The sequence below is a fragment of the Petaurus breviceps genome, unplaced genomic scaffold (genome assembly GCF_028583685.1).
Source record: "Petaurus breviceps papuanus isolate PSGF00001 unplaced genomic scaffold, PetGlider_PUasm1.0 221, whole genome shotgun sequence".
NCBI classification, from domain to species: domain Eukaryota; kingdom Metazoa; phylum Chordata; class Mammalia; order Diprotodontia; family Petauridae; genus Petaurus; species Petaurus breviceps.
In genome coordinates, this window is record NW_027185877.1 from 9,608,222 (window position 1) to 9,623,023 (window position 14,802).

A 14,802-nucleotide genomic window follows, 5' to 3' on the forward strand; every position below is an offset into this window, starting at 1 on the left:
GTTGGGATTCATAAGAATTTAAATGAAATTTCCTTTTTTTTTCAATGTCAGCAATTGTTTTTCAAGTGGACACAGAAGGAAGAGGTGAAAACTGCTTCATGATAACTAAAGTGCTTCAAATAACTTCAGTGGACCTATGATTTCTTCATCATGAATACTTTATTTATAGGACAGGTAGCAATTGACCTATTACATATTATCTCACACAGTTCTTGTCCTTGTTTTCTATGAATCCTTCACTGAAGATCAACCCATTGTACTGCATACCTTTGTTTAGTTCTTTCAGTATTTCATGGCTACCAAAACAACACTGGGCAACACCTATTATTCCTTATTATCAATATATGACCTGACCTCATTCTTGACCATGCCTTTTATGCCACTTCTCAATGACAAGTTTATCACTGCTGATGTGTTTATATTCAACAAGTTAATTTTTTTCCTGCATGCCACCTAGTTCTTTATTCCAATTTGATTTTATCATATATACTATTTAACAAATCTCCATTGTTCTTTGAGTCCTTTGGGTAGTCTAAAATTGTGTATCTTAATGACATTGTTACATTCCATGATTTTATAGCTACATAGTTTCAACAGCAGAATGAATATTGTTAAAAAAGATGGCTTTTGAAGGCAGCAGCATCTTAGAATCATAAATATAATTGTGCAATTTCCCTAATGCAGTCCAACCTCATGTATTCTTCCTTTTTCAGATCCAGCCTCAATTTACTATTGTTCTATGATATCTGTCTAGGCATGTGCATTCATGGACAAACTCAGTAACCTATCCACCTGCCTGCCTGCAATAATTGAGGCAAAATCCACTCTTCATTCACGTGGTTTTCCTGTGTAGATTGGTAGGTTAGTCTTAGTTTAGTGACAGTTGATTTTATTGAGAAGGCCCTCTAGCATTCTAGGAAAAGATTATAATTAACAACACATCATCCATAATGAGACACAGCTAGGGAATCTCTTCATCATCAATTCTTCTATTTGAATTCTGCAGGTTAATCTTTCAAGGCACTGACCAACATCTTTCATGTTGATTTTAATACTTTCTTTTTAATACTTTTCAGTGGATTGTTGAACAAAGATAAATAAGTCCATGGTCCCACACATCATGGAATCTTATGTCATTTTAACATGTAAGAAGGGAAACACCTTGTTTGAGGAGAGTTTTTAAGGCTGCAGTAAAATTATTTTCAGTAATTAGCAAAATTATTTTCAGTAATTAGCAAGCACACTCAGTCAGGTCTTAACAGTTGCTGCACCTCTCAGTCATTGTGATGATGTGGGCTGTCATTTTTAGAATATCTTTTTTAAAATCCAGGCTGTTGGTTACTCAAATTGTATTTTGTATTGTATATTGTATTCTATTGATGCCTTTTGTCTTTGTATCAGTCATTGCCCACCCACCCTCAAGACTGAGTCCTTCTTTGTGCCAACAAAAAGCAACTGAGGAAAAACATCCAACACAAAAAACTTGTCTCCCAATGTATATACAATATTCCATCTAGTAATCCCTCTCCTCCCTGCTATATGGGAAGAGATATGTTTTGTTATTGTCTCTTCAGAAATTTCAATATTTTTATTGTTTTTAGAGTTCAACTTCCTTTTGGTGATCTTTTGAACTATATTGTATATTGTTTTTCTTGGGTCTGCTGAATTTCACTCCATATTGTTTTTAAAAAAGTCCAGGTTTTCCTAAATTTCTCATAGATATTTCTTATTGCCCAATAATATTGCATTATGTCTATATGCTGTATTTTTTTAAAGCCATTCCCCAGATGAGTATCCATTTCATATCCAAGTTCTTTGCTGCCAGAAAGAGTGCTACCATGAATGCTTTGAAATAGACATGTTTATGCTTTGACTTTTTTTGAGCCATTATTCAGAGGAAGGTACTGGTGGGTCAAAGAATAAAGATCTATTTAGTAACTTTTCTTCCATAATTCCAAATCAGAATTCTATTTTACAGCTCCACAAATAAGATATTAATACATGTATGTTTCTCTAACCACTGAAACATAGATTATTCTTATCTTTTCTTATCTTTTGCCTATTTTCAGGGAGTCAAGTGAAACTTTGGGGGTATTTAATTTGCATTTCTCTTACTCATAGAACTTTGGACCAGGTTTTGTGTGGTCATTTATGTTTACAATTTATTTTTAAACTATTTGCTTAACTGTACCAGCAAGATAGCAGATAATTTGCTTTCTGTGAACCTATTCATTTCTACCAAAAGAAAATTATTAGGCACAAGACATAGACTAATTACAGTTAAATACACAGAAGAAGATGACAGACCTTAACTTCCAAACCCCAGCCAAGTGAAAAACCTTGCAAATTAACATTGGAGAACTGTAATACCTAGAGGTCTTACTCAATGCCATTTCTTCATCAGCATCCACAAATCTATGTCAGGGAAAACAGGTTAACTCACAGTCATGCCAGGGTCAGGGGATATTGACACAGCTATGATGACTCTAGACCAAAAATACCATGTTACATAAAAATGAGGAGATATGGATTTTTCCCAGTCCTGTGAATGAAAGGAGGGAACCATGAGTAATCCTTGTTGACTTGATGCTTCTACTTGGGTAAGGACTCCCCAAAGTGACTCTGCCTGAAGACCTACCAATCTCCCCACTTAAGAAGAAAAAATCTACAGTTTCTCATTCTGCCTAGCCATGTGAAGTGAAAAATGAGAAAGGAGGAATTGGGGAGGTTGGAAATGTGTCAACATGGGTAGTTGCATCAAACCTGACAAAAAGGGGACTGGAAAAAGCAGCTCAGGCAAGTCCTGTTATACCTCCCTCTCCCCTAGGTGTTACTGAAAGCAAGGATCCATCTTGGGAAACCTCTTATCTTCCAATATGATGAACCTGAGACAACCTCACACCCAGCCTCAGGGTTCTGCTCACAAGGAATGAATGACAGGGAAATATAAGAAAAAGGCTGAGACACTTAAGATGTTAAGAGAAAAACACTTAGTGAATGTCCAGGAAATAGGTAGATAAGTCAACAGAGATTAATTAAAATAAACCCACATAAATCATCAGCATTTCTGTATATTACTAACAAAGCACAACAGCAAGCTATAGAAAGAGAAATTCCACTTAAAGTTACTGTAGACATTATAAAATATTTGGGAATCTACCTACCAAAACAAACCCAGGAACTGTATGAACACAGTTGCAAAGCACTTTTCACACAAAGTCAGATCTAAATAATTGGGGAAATAGCAGTTGCTCATGGATAGGCTGAGGTAATATAATAAAAACAATAATTCTTCTTAATTTACTTATTCAGTGCCATACCAATTGAATTATCAAAATATTATTTTATAGAGCTAGAAAAAATAATAACAAAATTCTTCTGGAAGAACAAAAGGTCCAGAGTATCAAGGGAATTAATGAAAAGAAATGGAAGAGAAGGTGGCCTAGGCATACCAGATCTTAAATAGTATTATAAAGCAACAATCATCAAAACTACTTTACACTGGCTAAGAAAGAGTGGTAGATCAGTAGAATATATTAGGTACACAAGACACAGCTGTCAATGACAGTAATCTCCAGTTTATAAGTCCAAAGACTCCAGCTTCTGGGATAAGAACTAAATATTTAACAAAAACTGCTGGGAAAACTAGAAAATTGTATGGCAGAAACTAGGCATGGACCAACATCTTACACCCTATATCAAGATAAAGTTAGAATGGGTACACAATTTAGATATAAAGGCTGATACTACAAGCAAACTAGGAGAGCAAGAAATAGTTTACCTGTTAGATCTATGGAAAATGGAAGTATTTATGACCAGACAAGAAATAGTGAACATTATGAAATACAAAATGGATTTTGAATAACATTAAATTGAAAAGTTTTTGCACAAAGGCAATGCAACCAAGATTAGAAGAGAAGCAGAAAGCTGAGAAACAAATTTTTACAGCCAATGTTTCTGATAAAGGCTTCATTTCTAAAATACTTAGAGAACTGAGTACAATTTATAAGAGTACAAGTCATTCCCCAGTTGATAAATGGTCAAATGATATGAATAGGCATTTTTTAGATGGAGAATTAAAGCTATTTATAGTCAAATATAAAAATGCTCTACATCACTATTGACTAGAGAAATGCAAATCAAAACAACTCTGAGGTACCACATCACATCCATCACATTGGCTAACATAACAAAGTAGGGAAACAGGGGCAGGTAGGTGGCATGGTGAATAAAGCACCAGCCCTGAAGTCAGGAGGACCTGAGTTCAAATCCAGCCTCAGACACTTGACACTTAACTAGCTGTGTGATTTTGGGCAAGTCACTTAACCCCAATTGCTCAGCCTTTCCCATTTTTAAAAAGAATGTCCGACTTCTTGTCTGGGGTGGCTAGATGGTGCCGTAATAGAGCACTAAGTCAGGAGACCCGAGTTCAAATTTGGCATCAGACACTTAACACTTACTAGCTGTGTGACCTTGGGCAAGTCACCCAATTGCCCTGCCTTCTGCTCTCCAAAAAAAAAAAGAAAAAGAAAAAGAAATGATGAACAGGTGGACTTCAAAATAACCTGGAAAGACATATGAACTGATGCTGAGTGAAATGAGCAGAACCAGAACATTATACACAGTAAGAGCCACAGTGTTTGATGGCTAACTTTCATAGACATGGCTCTTCTCAGCAATGCACGAATCTAAGACAACTCCAAAAAACTCATGATGGAAAATGCCACATCCATAGAAAGAACTACAGAGTCTGAATGCAGATCAAAACATACTATTTGCTCTCTTTTGTTTTGTTCTTTTGCTGCTTCTTTCTTGTGATTTCTCCCACTGGTTCTAATTCTTTACAACTTGACTAATGTGAAAATAGGTTTAATATGAATGGATATGTAGAGCCTATATCAGATTGCATGACCTCTTGGGGTAGGAGTAATAGGAGGGGGAGAAAATTGAGAACTCAAAATCTTAATGGAAGTGAATGTTGAAATCCAAAAATAAATAAATTTAAAAAAAAAACTAGAAATAATCAATAATTATGTGTAAGAAAGTGAAAATTGATGAATGTTCCAAAATTTCTGAGAAAATTTTTTTCATATTCTCTCATTCCCTAGTTATTGGAGAATGACCCTTGTTTCCCTATATTTCTTCCCTTAATATTTTGTCTTCCCTTAATATTTTGTATATCACACCTGTATTGTTTATATTTCCCCATTTTATAATCTCTCTTTTCCTTCTAATCCATATTGATTTCATTCATGCTAAATTTTTTTTAATTCTTTTGAATTGTCCACTTTATCTTTCATGATCTCTTCTATCTTGTGTATGGTTAAGAATGCTTCCCATAGCCATAGTTGTGAGAAATAACTGATATTTTCTACCTGTTTTATAGGGTGGCCTTTTATATTCAGATTGTATATCTATTTTGAGTTCATTGTAATAGATGATTCAGCTATTGGTCTAATTCTTAGCCTTCAAGTTCACTCAGAATTTCTTGTCCAAAAGGTTATCCTTCTTCCAGTAATGTATGTTTTGTAGTATATCATATACTAAAATACTGTTTTCTATTGGTTCTCTTTCTGGCTTATCTTGATCAGGACCAAATATATTCACTGGCTCCTGTCATATAATTTGAAGTCTTTTAAAGCTATGTTCCCTTCCTTCTTTTCTTTTCCTCATTGTTTCTGTTGGCCTTTTGTTCTTCCATGTGAATGTTATTTTTTCTAGTTCTAAAAAGTATCTCCTCAATAACTGATTTTAATAGCACTAAATCTTTAAATTAAATTAGGCAATATTGTCATGTTTTATTATATTGTCATGACTCAACCAATAACTAGTAACTGTCTCTCCAAACTATCAAAATCCCATTATTTCTGTGAAGAGTTTTTCATTCTTATAATTTTATCAAAGATATACATATCTTCATAGACCATTCTCAGAAGAATCCATGGCTCCTAATGGTTTCTTGGTTATCTCCTTTTTTCTTGAGGAGTCATGATAATGATTCCTTTTATACTGTTTTCTGCTCTTTGGAATATTCCCCTTTAAAATGTCAGAGGGACGGCTAGATGGTTCAGTGAATAGAGCACCGGCCCTGGAGTCAGGAGGACCTGAGTTCAAATTCGGCCTCAGACACTTTAACACTTACTAGCCATGTGACCTTGGGCAAGTCACTTAACCCCAATTGCCCTGCCTTCCCCCTCCAAAAAAAAAAGTCAGAAATTGATCACTGTGATTCTTTCAATTTGTTACATTTTTCCCACAAATTTCTTATGTATATATTTGTGTATGCCTAGCTCTTCCCAACTCCTTCTAAGTACTATGTATTACATAGGACACTAAGAACATAGGGGCCATATGAAGTGGTTTCAGTGATTCTTCTAAAAAAAAGTGTTATGTCCTACTCCTCCATGATGCCATTTGGGTTTTCTTGGCAAAAATGCTGGGATGGTTTGCCATTTCCCTCTCCAGCTCATTTTACGGATGAGAAACTGAAGCAACACATTTAAGTTCCTTGCCCAGGGTCACAGTATTTGTCTGAAGTCAGATTTAAGCTCATGAAGATGAGTCTTCCTGACTTCAGGCCTGGCACTCTATTCATTGTACCACCTAGCTACTCCAAAAAAGAGCAGATTACTGTAGACATATTGCAGATCTGCTCCATTCCATGTCTTTTTTATTGTCCTTTTATTTTCATATATAAATGCCCTTGGCATGTCTTATTTTAGTTACATGTTAAATTCTTAGAAGGCTTAGTTTGCCCTCTATTACATTTTAATGTTTGAAGCAATGCTTATTATCTTTCTCTGGAACTAGGTAATGTATAGACAGTTGGACTTGGAGTCAAAAAGATCTAAAGTCTTATCTTGCCTCAAACACTACTAGTTGTATGCCCTTAAGGAAGGTGTTTATAACCACTGTGTTACTCAGTTTCTTTGTCTATATGATGGAGATAATGATAGCACTTATTTCCCTGGGTTGTTGTGAGGATCAAATGAGAAAATATATGTAAGGTGCTTTGTAAATCTTTAGGATCTATACCAATCAATAATATTTATTATTCATCTTCCAGATACTTTTTTGTTGTCCATCCCTTGACTTGGCAAAGTAAATAAACAGAACTCCCTTTCATTGCTTTTCAGGGTCCTTCACTATGGTGACTGTTTTACATCAACTAGATTTTTTTTTTTTAAGAGAGCCAGGGGATTTTATTTTTATTTCCTTTCTTCCAGTCTATTAGCTTATTTAAATAAGCTGAATTTGATGCAGCTCCCATCATATATGTCATTTTACCTCCATTTTTTTCTAATTTGATACTGATTTCAACCTATTTTTTAAACAGTTGATGATCTGACTTTACACAGAAAGCTGACTCAGAAATAACTCCTTTAGCCTTGGAAAGGGAGATGTGTATGATTAGAGAAAATCTGGCAAATGCACTGACAGGTAGACCCAGAAAAAAGAAAAGAGATGACCTAAGATGACACAGAATGATAGGGATTACATTAGAAAAAGAGCAAAAATGCCCTTTTCCTTTTTGAGTATCAGTAAATGTCATCTGTAAGGTAATGATACTAATGCTTGGTACATTATTACTAAATGTAGAATTTTACTTGTAAAACATAATTATATGAAGATTATTTGAAAATTACATATATTTCATGATGCTGCTGAGATGAAGTACACAATGCTTTTGGGGAGGGGGCAGGGTGAGGTTAAGTGACTTGTCCAGGGTCACCCAGCTAGTAAGTGTCAAGTGTTTGAGAGCAGATTTGAATCCAGGTTCTGACCACAGGGCCTGTGCTCTTCCGTTGCATCACCTTGCTGCCCCCCGGGGCTTTGTAACTTGGTGTTTCAGGATATATGACTGAGATACAACTTTTTTCCCCACCAGTCCAGTAAAACAAAAAGTCGGAAGTTCTTTTAGAATTATTTTTTCTATTATTTATTCTATTAGAATTATTTGTTTGCTGTACTGGATCACATATGGCAATAAAAGCATTCAGATACCAATATCTATTGCAGTAGTGTTTCAGTTAAAAATGATACTTTAAGCCTGGGAAGTTTTCCATGAATCTAGAAGAAATCCTGATGCAGCAGTGTGTTATGAAAATTATTAAATATTCTCTTCAGTGTCCTTTGTGGTCTTCATTTTCACCCATGAAAGTATGATTCCCCTAGTTCTACCTTTTTTATTTCTTCTAAATACTTACCTCATCCTTAAAAATATTTCTTAAAAAATTACTAAATATTTGGAATATATTCAAAACATAAATGCTGCCAGTCTCTTAGGCTTCCACAAATCCCTGCTTAACATTTATTACAGATATTCAGCACACATATACACACATAATAGGTATATGTGTATGTAAACATATACACAGAGCCATTAGCCTGTAAACCCTGAAGTGGCTTTGACAGGGAAGAATTATAAAGTTCAGAACTAAATTTATGATCTGTTGGTTGTTTATCAAAACTATTTCTTAAGTTATTAAAGGGCTATATTTTAATTTCATACTTTTTCATTTCACAAGAAATGTTCAGCTAGTACTTCTATTGAGTTAAATTCTTCACATTTAAAAAAATATTTATTTGTGACTTTGGATCATTTTTTACAACACATTCCTTTTTCAATATACTATCCACACTGCATTGATCCTTCCATTGTAAAAACAGTGAAGCAAAACCAGTATACAAACCAACACATCTGACCGTGTATATATCATTCCATTCCTGTAGTTCCCACCTCTACTGAATAGAGGGACATGCAATTTTGTCCCCTCTTCTCTGTAATCGAGAAAGTCCATTTAACACATGACAGTAAAGCATAAAATGGAACCAACTCAAGTTTTAATGGAGTATTACATATATTTATACTTTAAATGGATTCAGAATTTCATCAGTATAAATACTCTTTCCACAAGTGTAGACTGTAGCCCATCCATGCCTCTCACCTATAGAGTTCTTTTTTTTTTTTAAAGCAATTGGGGTTAAGTAACTTGCTCAAGGTTACATGGCCAGTTATTATTTTGGGGTGTGGTGCTGAGTATCTGAGCCCGGATTCGATCTTCAGGTCATCCCAACACTGGAGCCAGTGCTCTTACTCGCTGAGCTACCTGGCCACCCCTAAGCAATTGGGGTTAAGTAACTTGCTCAAGGTTACACGGCCAGGTGTTTCTGGGTGGGTGCTAAGTGTCTGAGCCCGGGATTCGATCTTCAGGTCTTCTCAACACTGGAGCCGGTGCTCTTACTCGCTGTGCTACCTGGCCGCCCCATCACCTATAGAGTTCTTAAATACTTATCTTAGGAATCCTGGGACCAAACATATTTGGTTAGTTGTCAAAAGTGTTTATACTATTCCATTTTGCTCATTATATCTACTGGTTCATAACTGATTATCCATATACCATGTTTCAGGTTCACATACCATCCCACTACCTACCCAAACCATCTTGTACACTTCTACCTTTTCAAATTGCCTTCCCTGGTCACTATAGATATTGTCTTTCCCTCTCTCCTTGGGGGCAGAGACTGTCTCTTTGAAAATTTTTTTATATTCCCAGAACATAACAGAACTTGGCACATAGTAAATATTTATTTTTTCATTTTTCCACAAATTCTCCAGCATATTCTCCCAAAACATTCCAGGCTTGCTTCTGTTTCTTTTAATATTTTACAGACACCAATGCAACACTCTGACTATCCATCTGTTCACCATCACTTTCACTAGATGACTGGCTCACCTTTTCTAGTTAGTTGTCTTCTTAATGATGTTTATTATTATATCTACACTATTTCTTCCATGTAAGTGTAGGCACTGTGGGGGGGGGGGTGGACTGAGTCACCCAATCAAATCGTTCTATCCATTTTTTAATGTGTCTCCTAATAACTGTGCCGATACCCTTATAGCAAATCAACTATCAGTAGCTGGAAGCAATCAAAATCACTGAATGCTTTCTGTTCTCTTAGCTATTCTGGACTTTGGCTTGGAGGCAACAGCAACAGCAGCCTTGGGAGCTCACAAACTTGAGACAAGGGGATTGTGTAACTGGTCAGAGATTACAGGGGATCTTTGTGCTAGCAATGGTGTAGGAACCAGCTATGTTTGACAATTCCATTGCCCATATCCATTTCTCTGTCACAGTTTCAGAGCAGAGGAGCACTTGCAGTCACAAGGGAAAAGAGGCCCTGAGGAGCAGTAGTGCATTTAGCAGGATGGATTAGGGGCTCTTCCTGAGTAAGAAGCAGAGCACAGACCAGGAAAGCAGTGACCACACCTCTTCCCCGATCACACAACTTTGGAAGCACTGAAAATTTCTAAAGCCACAGAACTAGCTCAAAAAACAGCAATATGAAAAAGCCTGGGAAAGCGCCCTCCCCAGAAGCAAACAGAGCCCAACTTAAAGCATAAAGTTCAAAGTCAATAGACAGGCCGGAAAAAAAAGAGCAAACATCTAAAAAACCTGACCATAAAAAACTACTAATGGTGATAGGGAAGATCAAGACACAAACTCAGAAGATAACTACTATGGTGATAAGGAATATACAAACTCAGAAGACAATGATGTCAAAAATAAGTATAAACAAAACTTCAAAGGAAAAATACAAATTGGAGACAAGACCAATGAGAATTATTTTGAAAATCAAAGTGGTAGAAAAAAATGGGAAAAAAAAATAACACCTTAAAAAAGAGTAGAGGCAGCAACTCAGTCAAACTTCCCCAACATTCCCCTTCAAACAACTTTAAAATAATATCTTAAATCATTATAAAAAGAAAAACATTTGGGGTGTCATTTTTTTAGACTAAGACAACTCAGAAGGTCGGCAGAGGTCGGGGGAGGGTACAACCCAGAGCACACATAGCAGCAATACAAACAGTGGGCCTTGCAGGTGCCTGTGACAGCAGCAGCAACACCTTTGGGAGCTTTCAGCCCAGAGATGGTAAGTTAATTGGGCAACTGGTCAAAAAGCAATTATAGGGAACTCCTTGTTGTCACTAAGTATTGGACTATGTGTTTTGACAATTCTTGCCCATTCACAGTTCTGGGTCTCAATTCCAGGGCAGAAAAAGAGTGCTTTGGTTGTTCATAAGGGAGCAAAAGCTCTGGTTACAGTTCCAAGGCAGAGAGGAGACTAATACTTCTGGCTACAAGAGAGAAGGGGAGGTTGGTCACAGTACCAAAGACAAGAAGAACCCTAAGAGCTTGCAACTGCAGGAGAACAGGGGCCCTTCCTGACTAAAGACCAGAGCACAGACCAGGAGAGCAGTGACCATACCTCTTCCTGGATCATATCACCTTGGAAGCACTAAAAACTTGTAGAACTCCAGAATTAGAACAGCAGCACAAAAAAATCTGAAGTTTGAAACAGGGCCTTCCCACACCAAGGTAGAGCTCAGCTTTAACATAAAATTCAAAGGCAAGAAATAGGTAGGCTAGAAAAATGAACAAAGAAAAGAATTTTAACCACCCACATACACACACACGCACACACACACAAACTGTGACAGTTACAGGGAAGACCAACACAAATACTCAGAAGACAATAATGTGAAAAGAGCAACAAGCAAGTCTCAAAGAAAAATGCTAATTAGATACAAACCCCCAAAAATTCCTGGAATGGTTAAAGAAAGAGGTAAGAGTGGTAGAGGGAAATTTGAGGAAAGAAATGAAAGTGATGCAAAAAAAAAACTGTGAAAAGAGAATTAACAGCTTGGTAAAAGAGGCACCCCCAAAAGGAAGAAAATAACACCTTAAAAAACCCAGAATTGGCCTAATGGTAAGAGAGGCACAAACATTCACAGAAGAAAAGAACTTTTTAAGAAGCAGAATAGGCCAAATGGCAAAGGAGGTACAAAAATTCACTGAAGAAAACAACTCCTTAAAAAGCAGAACTGACTGAATGAAAAAGAAGGTATAAAAGCTCATTGAAGAAAAGAATTCTTTAAAAATTAAAATTGGGCAACTGGAAGCTAATAACTCCATGAGATATTAAGAAATAATAAAACATAGTAAAAAGAATGAAAAAAAAATAGAAGAAAATGTAAAATATCTAATTAGAAAAACAAATAACCTGGAAAATAGATCAAGAAGAGATCATTTAAGATAAGCCATGATCAAAAAAAAGGGCCCAGACGTTGTGTCCTTCAAGAAATTATCAAGGAAAACTGCCCTGATATCTTAGATCCAGGGTGTAAATAGAAATTGAAAGAATCTACACATTAACTGCTGAAAAAGATCCCAAAATGAAAATTCCCCCAAATATTCCATAATTCAGAGCTTCCAGATCAAGGAGAAAATATTATAAGCAATTAGAAAGAAACAATTCATATATCAAGAGTTATGCTCAAGATCACATAACATTTAGTGGCCTTCATGTTAAAGGGGAAAAGGTCCTTTAACAAAAGTATGATATTCTAAAAGGCAAAGGTTCTAGGATTACAACCAAGAATCATCTATGCAGCAAAATTGCATTAAAATCCTTCAGGGGGAAAATGGATATTTAGTGAAATAGATGACTTTCAAGTATTCCTGATGAAAAGACCAGGACTGAATAGAAAATTTGACATTCAAACACAAGACTCAAGAGAAGCATAAAAAAGGCAAATAGGAAAGAAAAATCATAAGGCTCTCAAAAAGGCTTACATGTTTACATTCCTATTTGGGAAGATGATTCATATAACTCCTAAGAACATTATCATTATTATGGTAGTTAAAAGGAGTTTACATAGACAGGGACATGGATATGAGTTATTATGTTGAGATGATCACCACCAAGCCCACCCCCACAAGAGAAAATGAAGGGGTGAGAAAGAGGTATGTACTGAAAGAAGGAGGAAGAAAAGTAGAAAGGGAATTTTTTTCTTTCATAAAAGTTTAGGCATGCTTCCCTCAAGGAAGGGAAAATGGCAGGGGGGGAAAGCCAAAGAAAAGCAATGCTTGAGCTCACTCTCATCAGAATTGGTTCAAAGAGGAAGAATAAAATATAAACACTAAGTTGTGTATAGAAATCTATCTTACCCAATAGGGAAATAGGAGGGGGAAAGAATTAAAAAGGGGGGGAGCATGATAAAAGGGAAAACAGATTAAGGGAGACAGTGGTTAGAAGCAAAATAGATTTTTTGAGGAAGGACAGGATAAAAAAAAGAGAAAAGAAATAGAAGAAAATGGGACAGAGGGACCTACACTGTAATCTTAACTGTGGGCAGCTAGTTGACACAGTGGATAGAGTGTTGGGCCTGGACTCAGGAAAACTCATTTTCATAAGTTCAAATCTGGCCTCAGATAATTAGTAGCTGTGTGACCCAAGACAACTCACTTAGCCCTGTTTGCCTTAGTTTCCTTACCTGTAAAATGAACTGGAGCAAACCACTCCAGTATCTTTGCCAGGAAAACTCTAAATGAGATCACAAAGAATCAGACAAGTCTGAAATGACTAAACAACAAATCACATGTGAATGGGATGAGTTCATCCATAATACAGAAGTGGATAGCAAGATGAATTAGAAACCAGAATACAACAATAGGTTGTTTACAAGAGATACACTTGAATATAGAAGCAAATAAGCATAATATCCCAGTATTTGACAAGTGTAACTTAAGATTTGGGGATAAGAATTCGTTATTTGGTAAAAATTGTTGGGAAAATTGGAAAGCAGTAGGGCAGAAAATGGGCATGGACCAATATCTCACATTATTTATCAAGTTATGATCAAAATGGATACATAACCTAGTTATAAAGAGAGATTTTACAAGAAAATTAGAAGAACATGGAAAATATTACTTAAAGTTCTGGATAGGCTAAGAATTTATGAATAAACAAGAGAGCAAAGTTAGGTGTAAAATTAATTTCAATCACATTTAATTTTAAAAGGTTTGTACAAATAAAACAAATGTAGTAAAGATCAGAAGGAAAACAGAAAATTGGCGGGGGGGAATGAGAGACAGTTTCTTCTGACAAAGGTCTCACCAAAAGTATATAAAGAACTTTGTCAAATATCTAAAAAATATGAGTCATTCTCCAACTGGTAAATAGCAAAAGGATATGAATAGGCAGTTTTATAACAAAAAAATTAAAACAATAGTCATATGGAAAAAATGCTCTAAATTATTGATTGGAGAAATACAGATTAAAACAACCTTGAGATCATTTTACACCTACCAGATTGGCTAAAATGATAGGAGAAACTCACAAATGTTGGAGAGGATATGGAAAAAACGGGACATTAATTTATTGTTGTAAATTGATCCAACCATTTTGGAGAGCAGTAGGGAATTATGCCCAAAGAGTTATTAAACTACCTTTACCATTTGACCCAGAAATACCACTAATCTGTTTATTTCTAAAGATAATTAGGGAAAAAGGAAAAGGACCTATATTTCCTAAAACGCTTATAGCAGCTCTCTTTGTGGTGAGAAAGAACTGGAAATTGTGGGGATACCGATCAATTAGAGAATGGCTGAACAAATTGTAGCATATGATTGTGATGGGATACTACTGTGATATAAGAAATGACGATCTCAATGATTTTTTTAATGTTTATTTTTAGTTTACATCACTTCCACAAGATTTTGAGTTACAAATTTTCTTCCTGTCTTTCCCCTACCCACCACCCCAAAACAGCAAACCCACTGTATACCCCCTCCCCCAATCTGCTCTCTCCTAACATACTCTCCCATACCCCCTCTAGTGTTTCAGTAGGGCAAGATGGATCTCTATACCCCAGTGCCTGTATATCTTATTTCCCAGTTGCATGTAAAAAATATTATATATATATATATATATATATATATATATATATATATATAT

At 35.8% G+C, this 14,802-nt stretch overlaps 1 protein-coding gene across 2 annotated transcripts in view; it reads left to right on the forward strand.

Annotated features, from left to right (window-relative positions):
* The window catches only part of PKP2 (plakophilin 2), a 162,051-nt gene that overhangs the window by 133,365 nt on the left and 13,884 nt on the right, over window positions 1-14,802 (forward strand). Inside the window, exon 11 of one of the 2 annotated variants that reach the window (XM_069094835.1) lies at window positions 52-6,135. The exons of the other annotated variant lie outside the window; for it this stretch is intronic. Coding sequence (XP_068950936.1) covers window positions 52-140 — 89 coding nt within the window. The 3' untranslated portion in view covers window positions 141-6,135. Of the gene's footprint in view, window positions 1-51; window positions 6,136-14,802 lie in introns of those variants that run through there. 2 annotated transcript variants of the gene reach the window in all.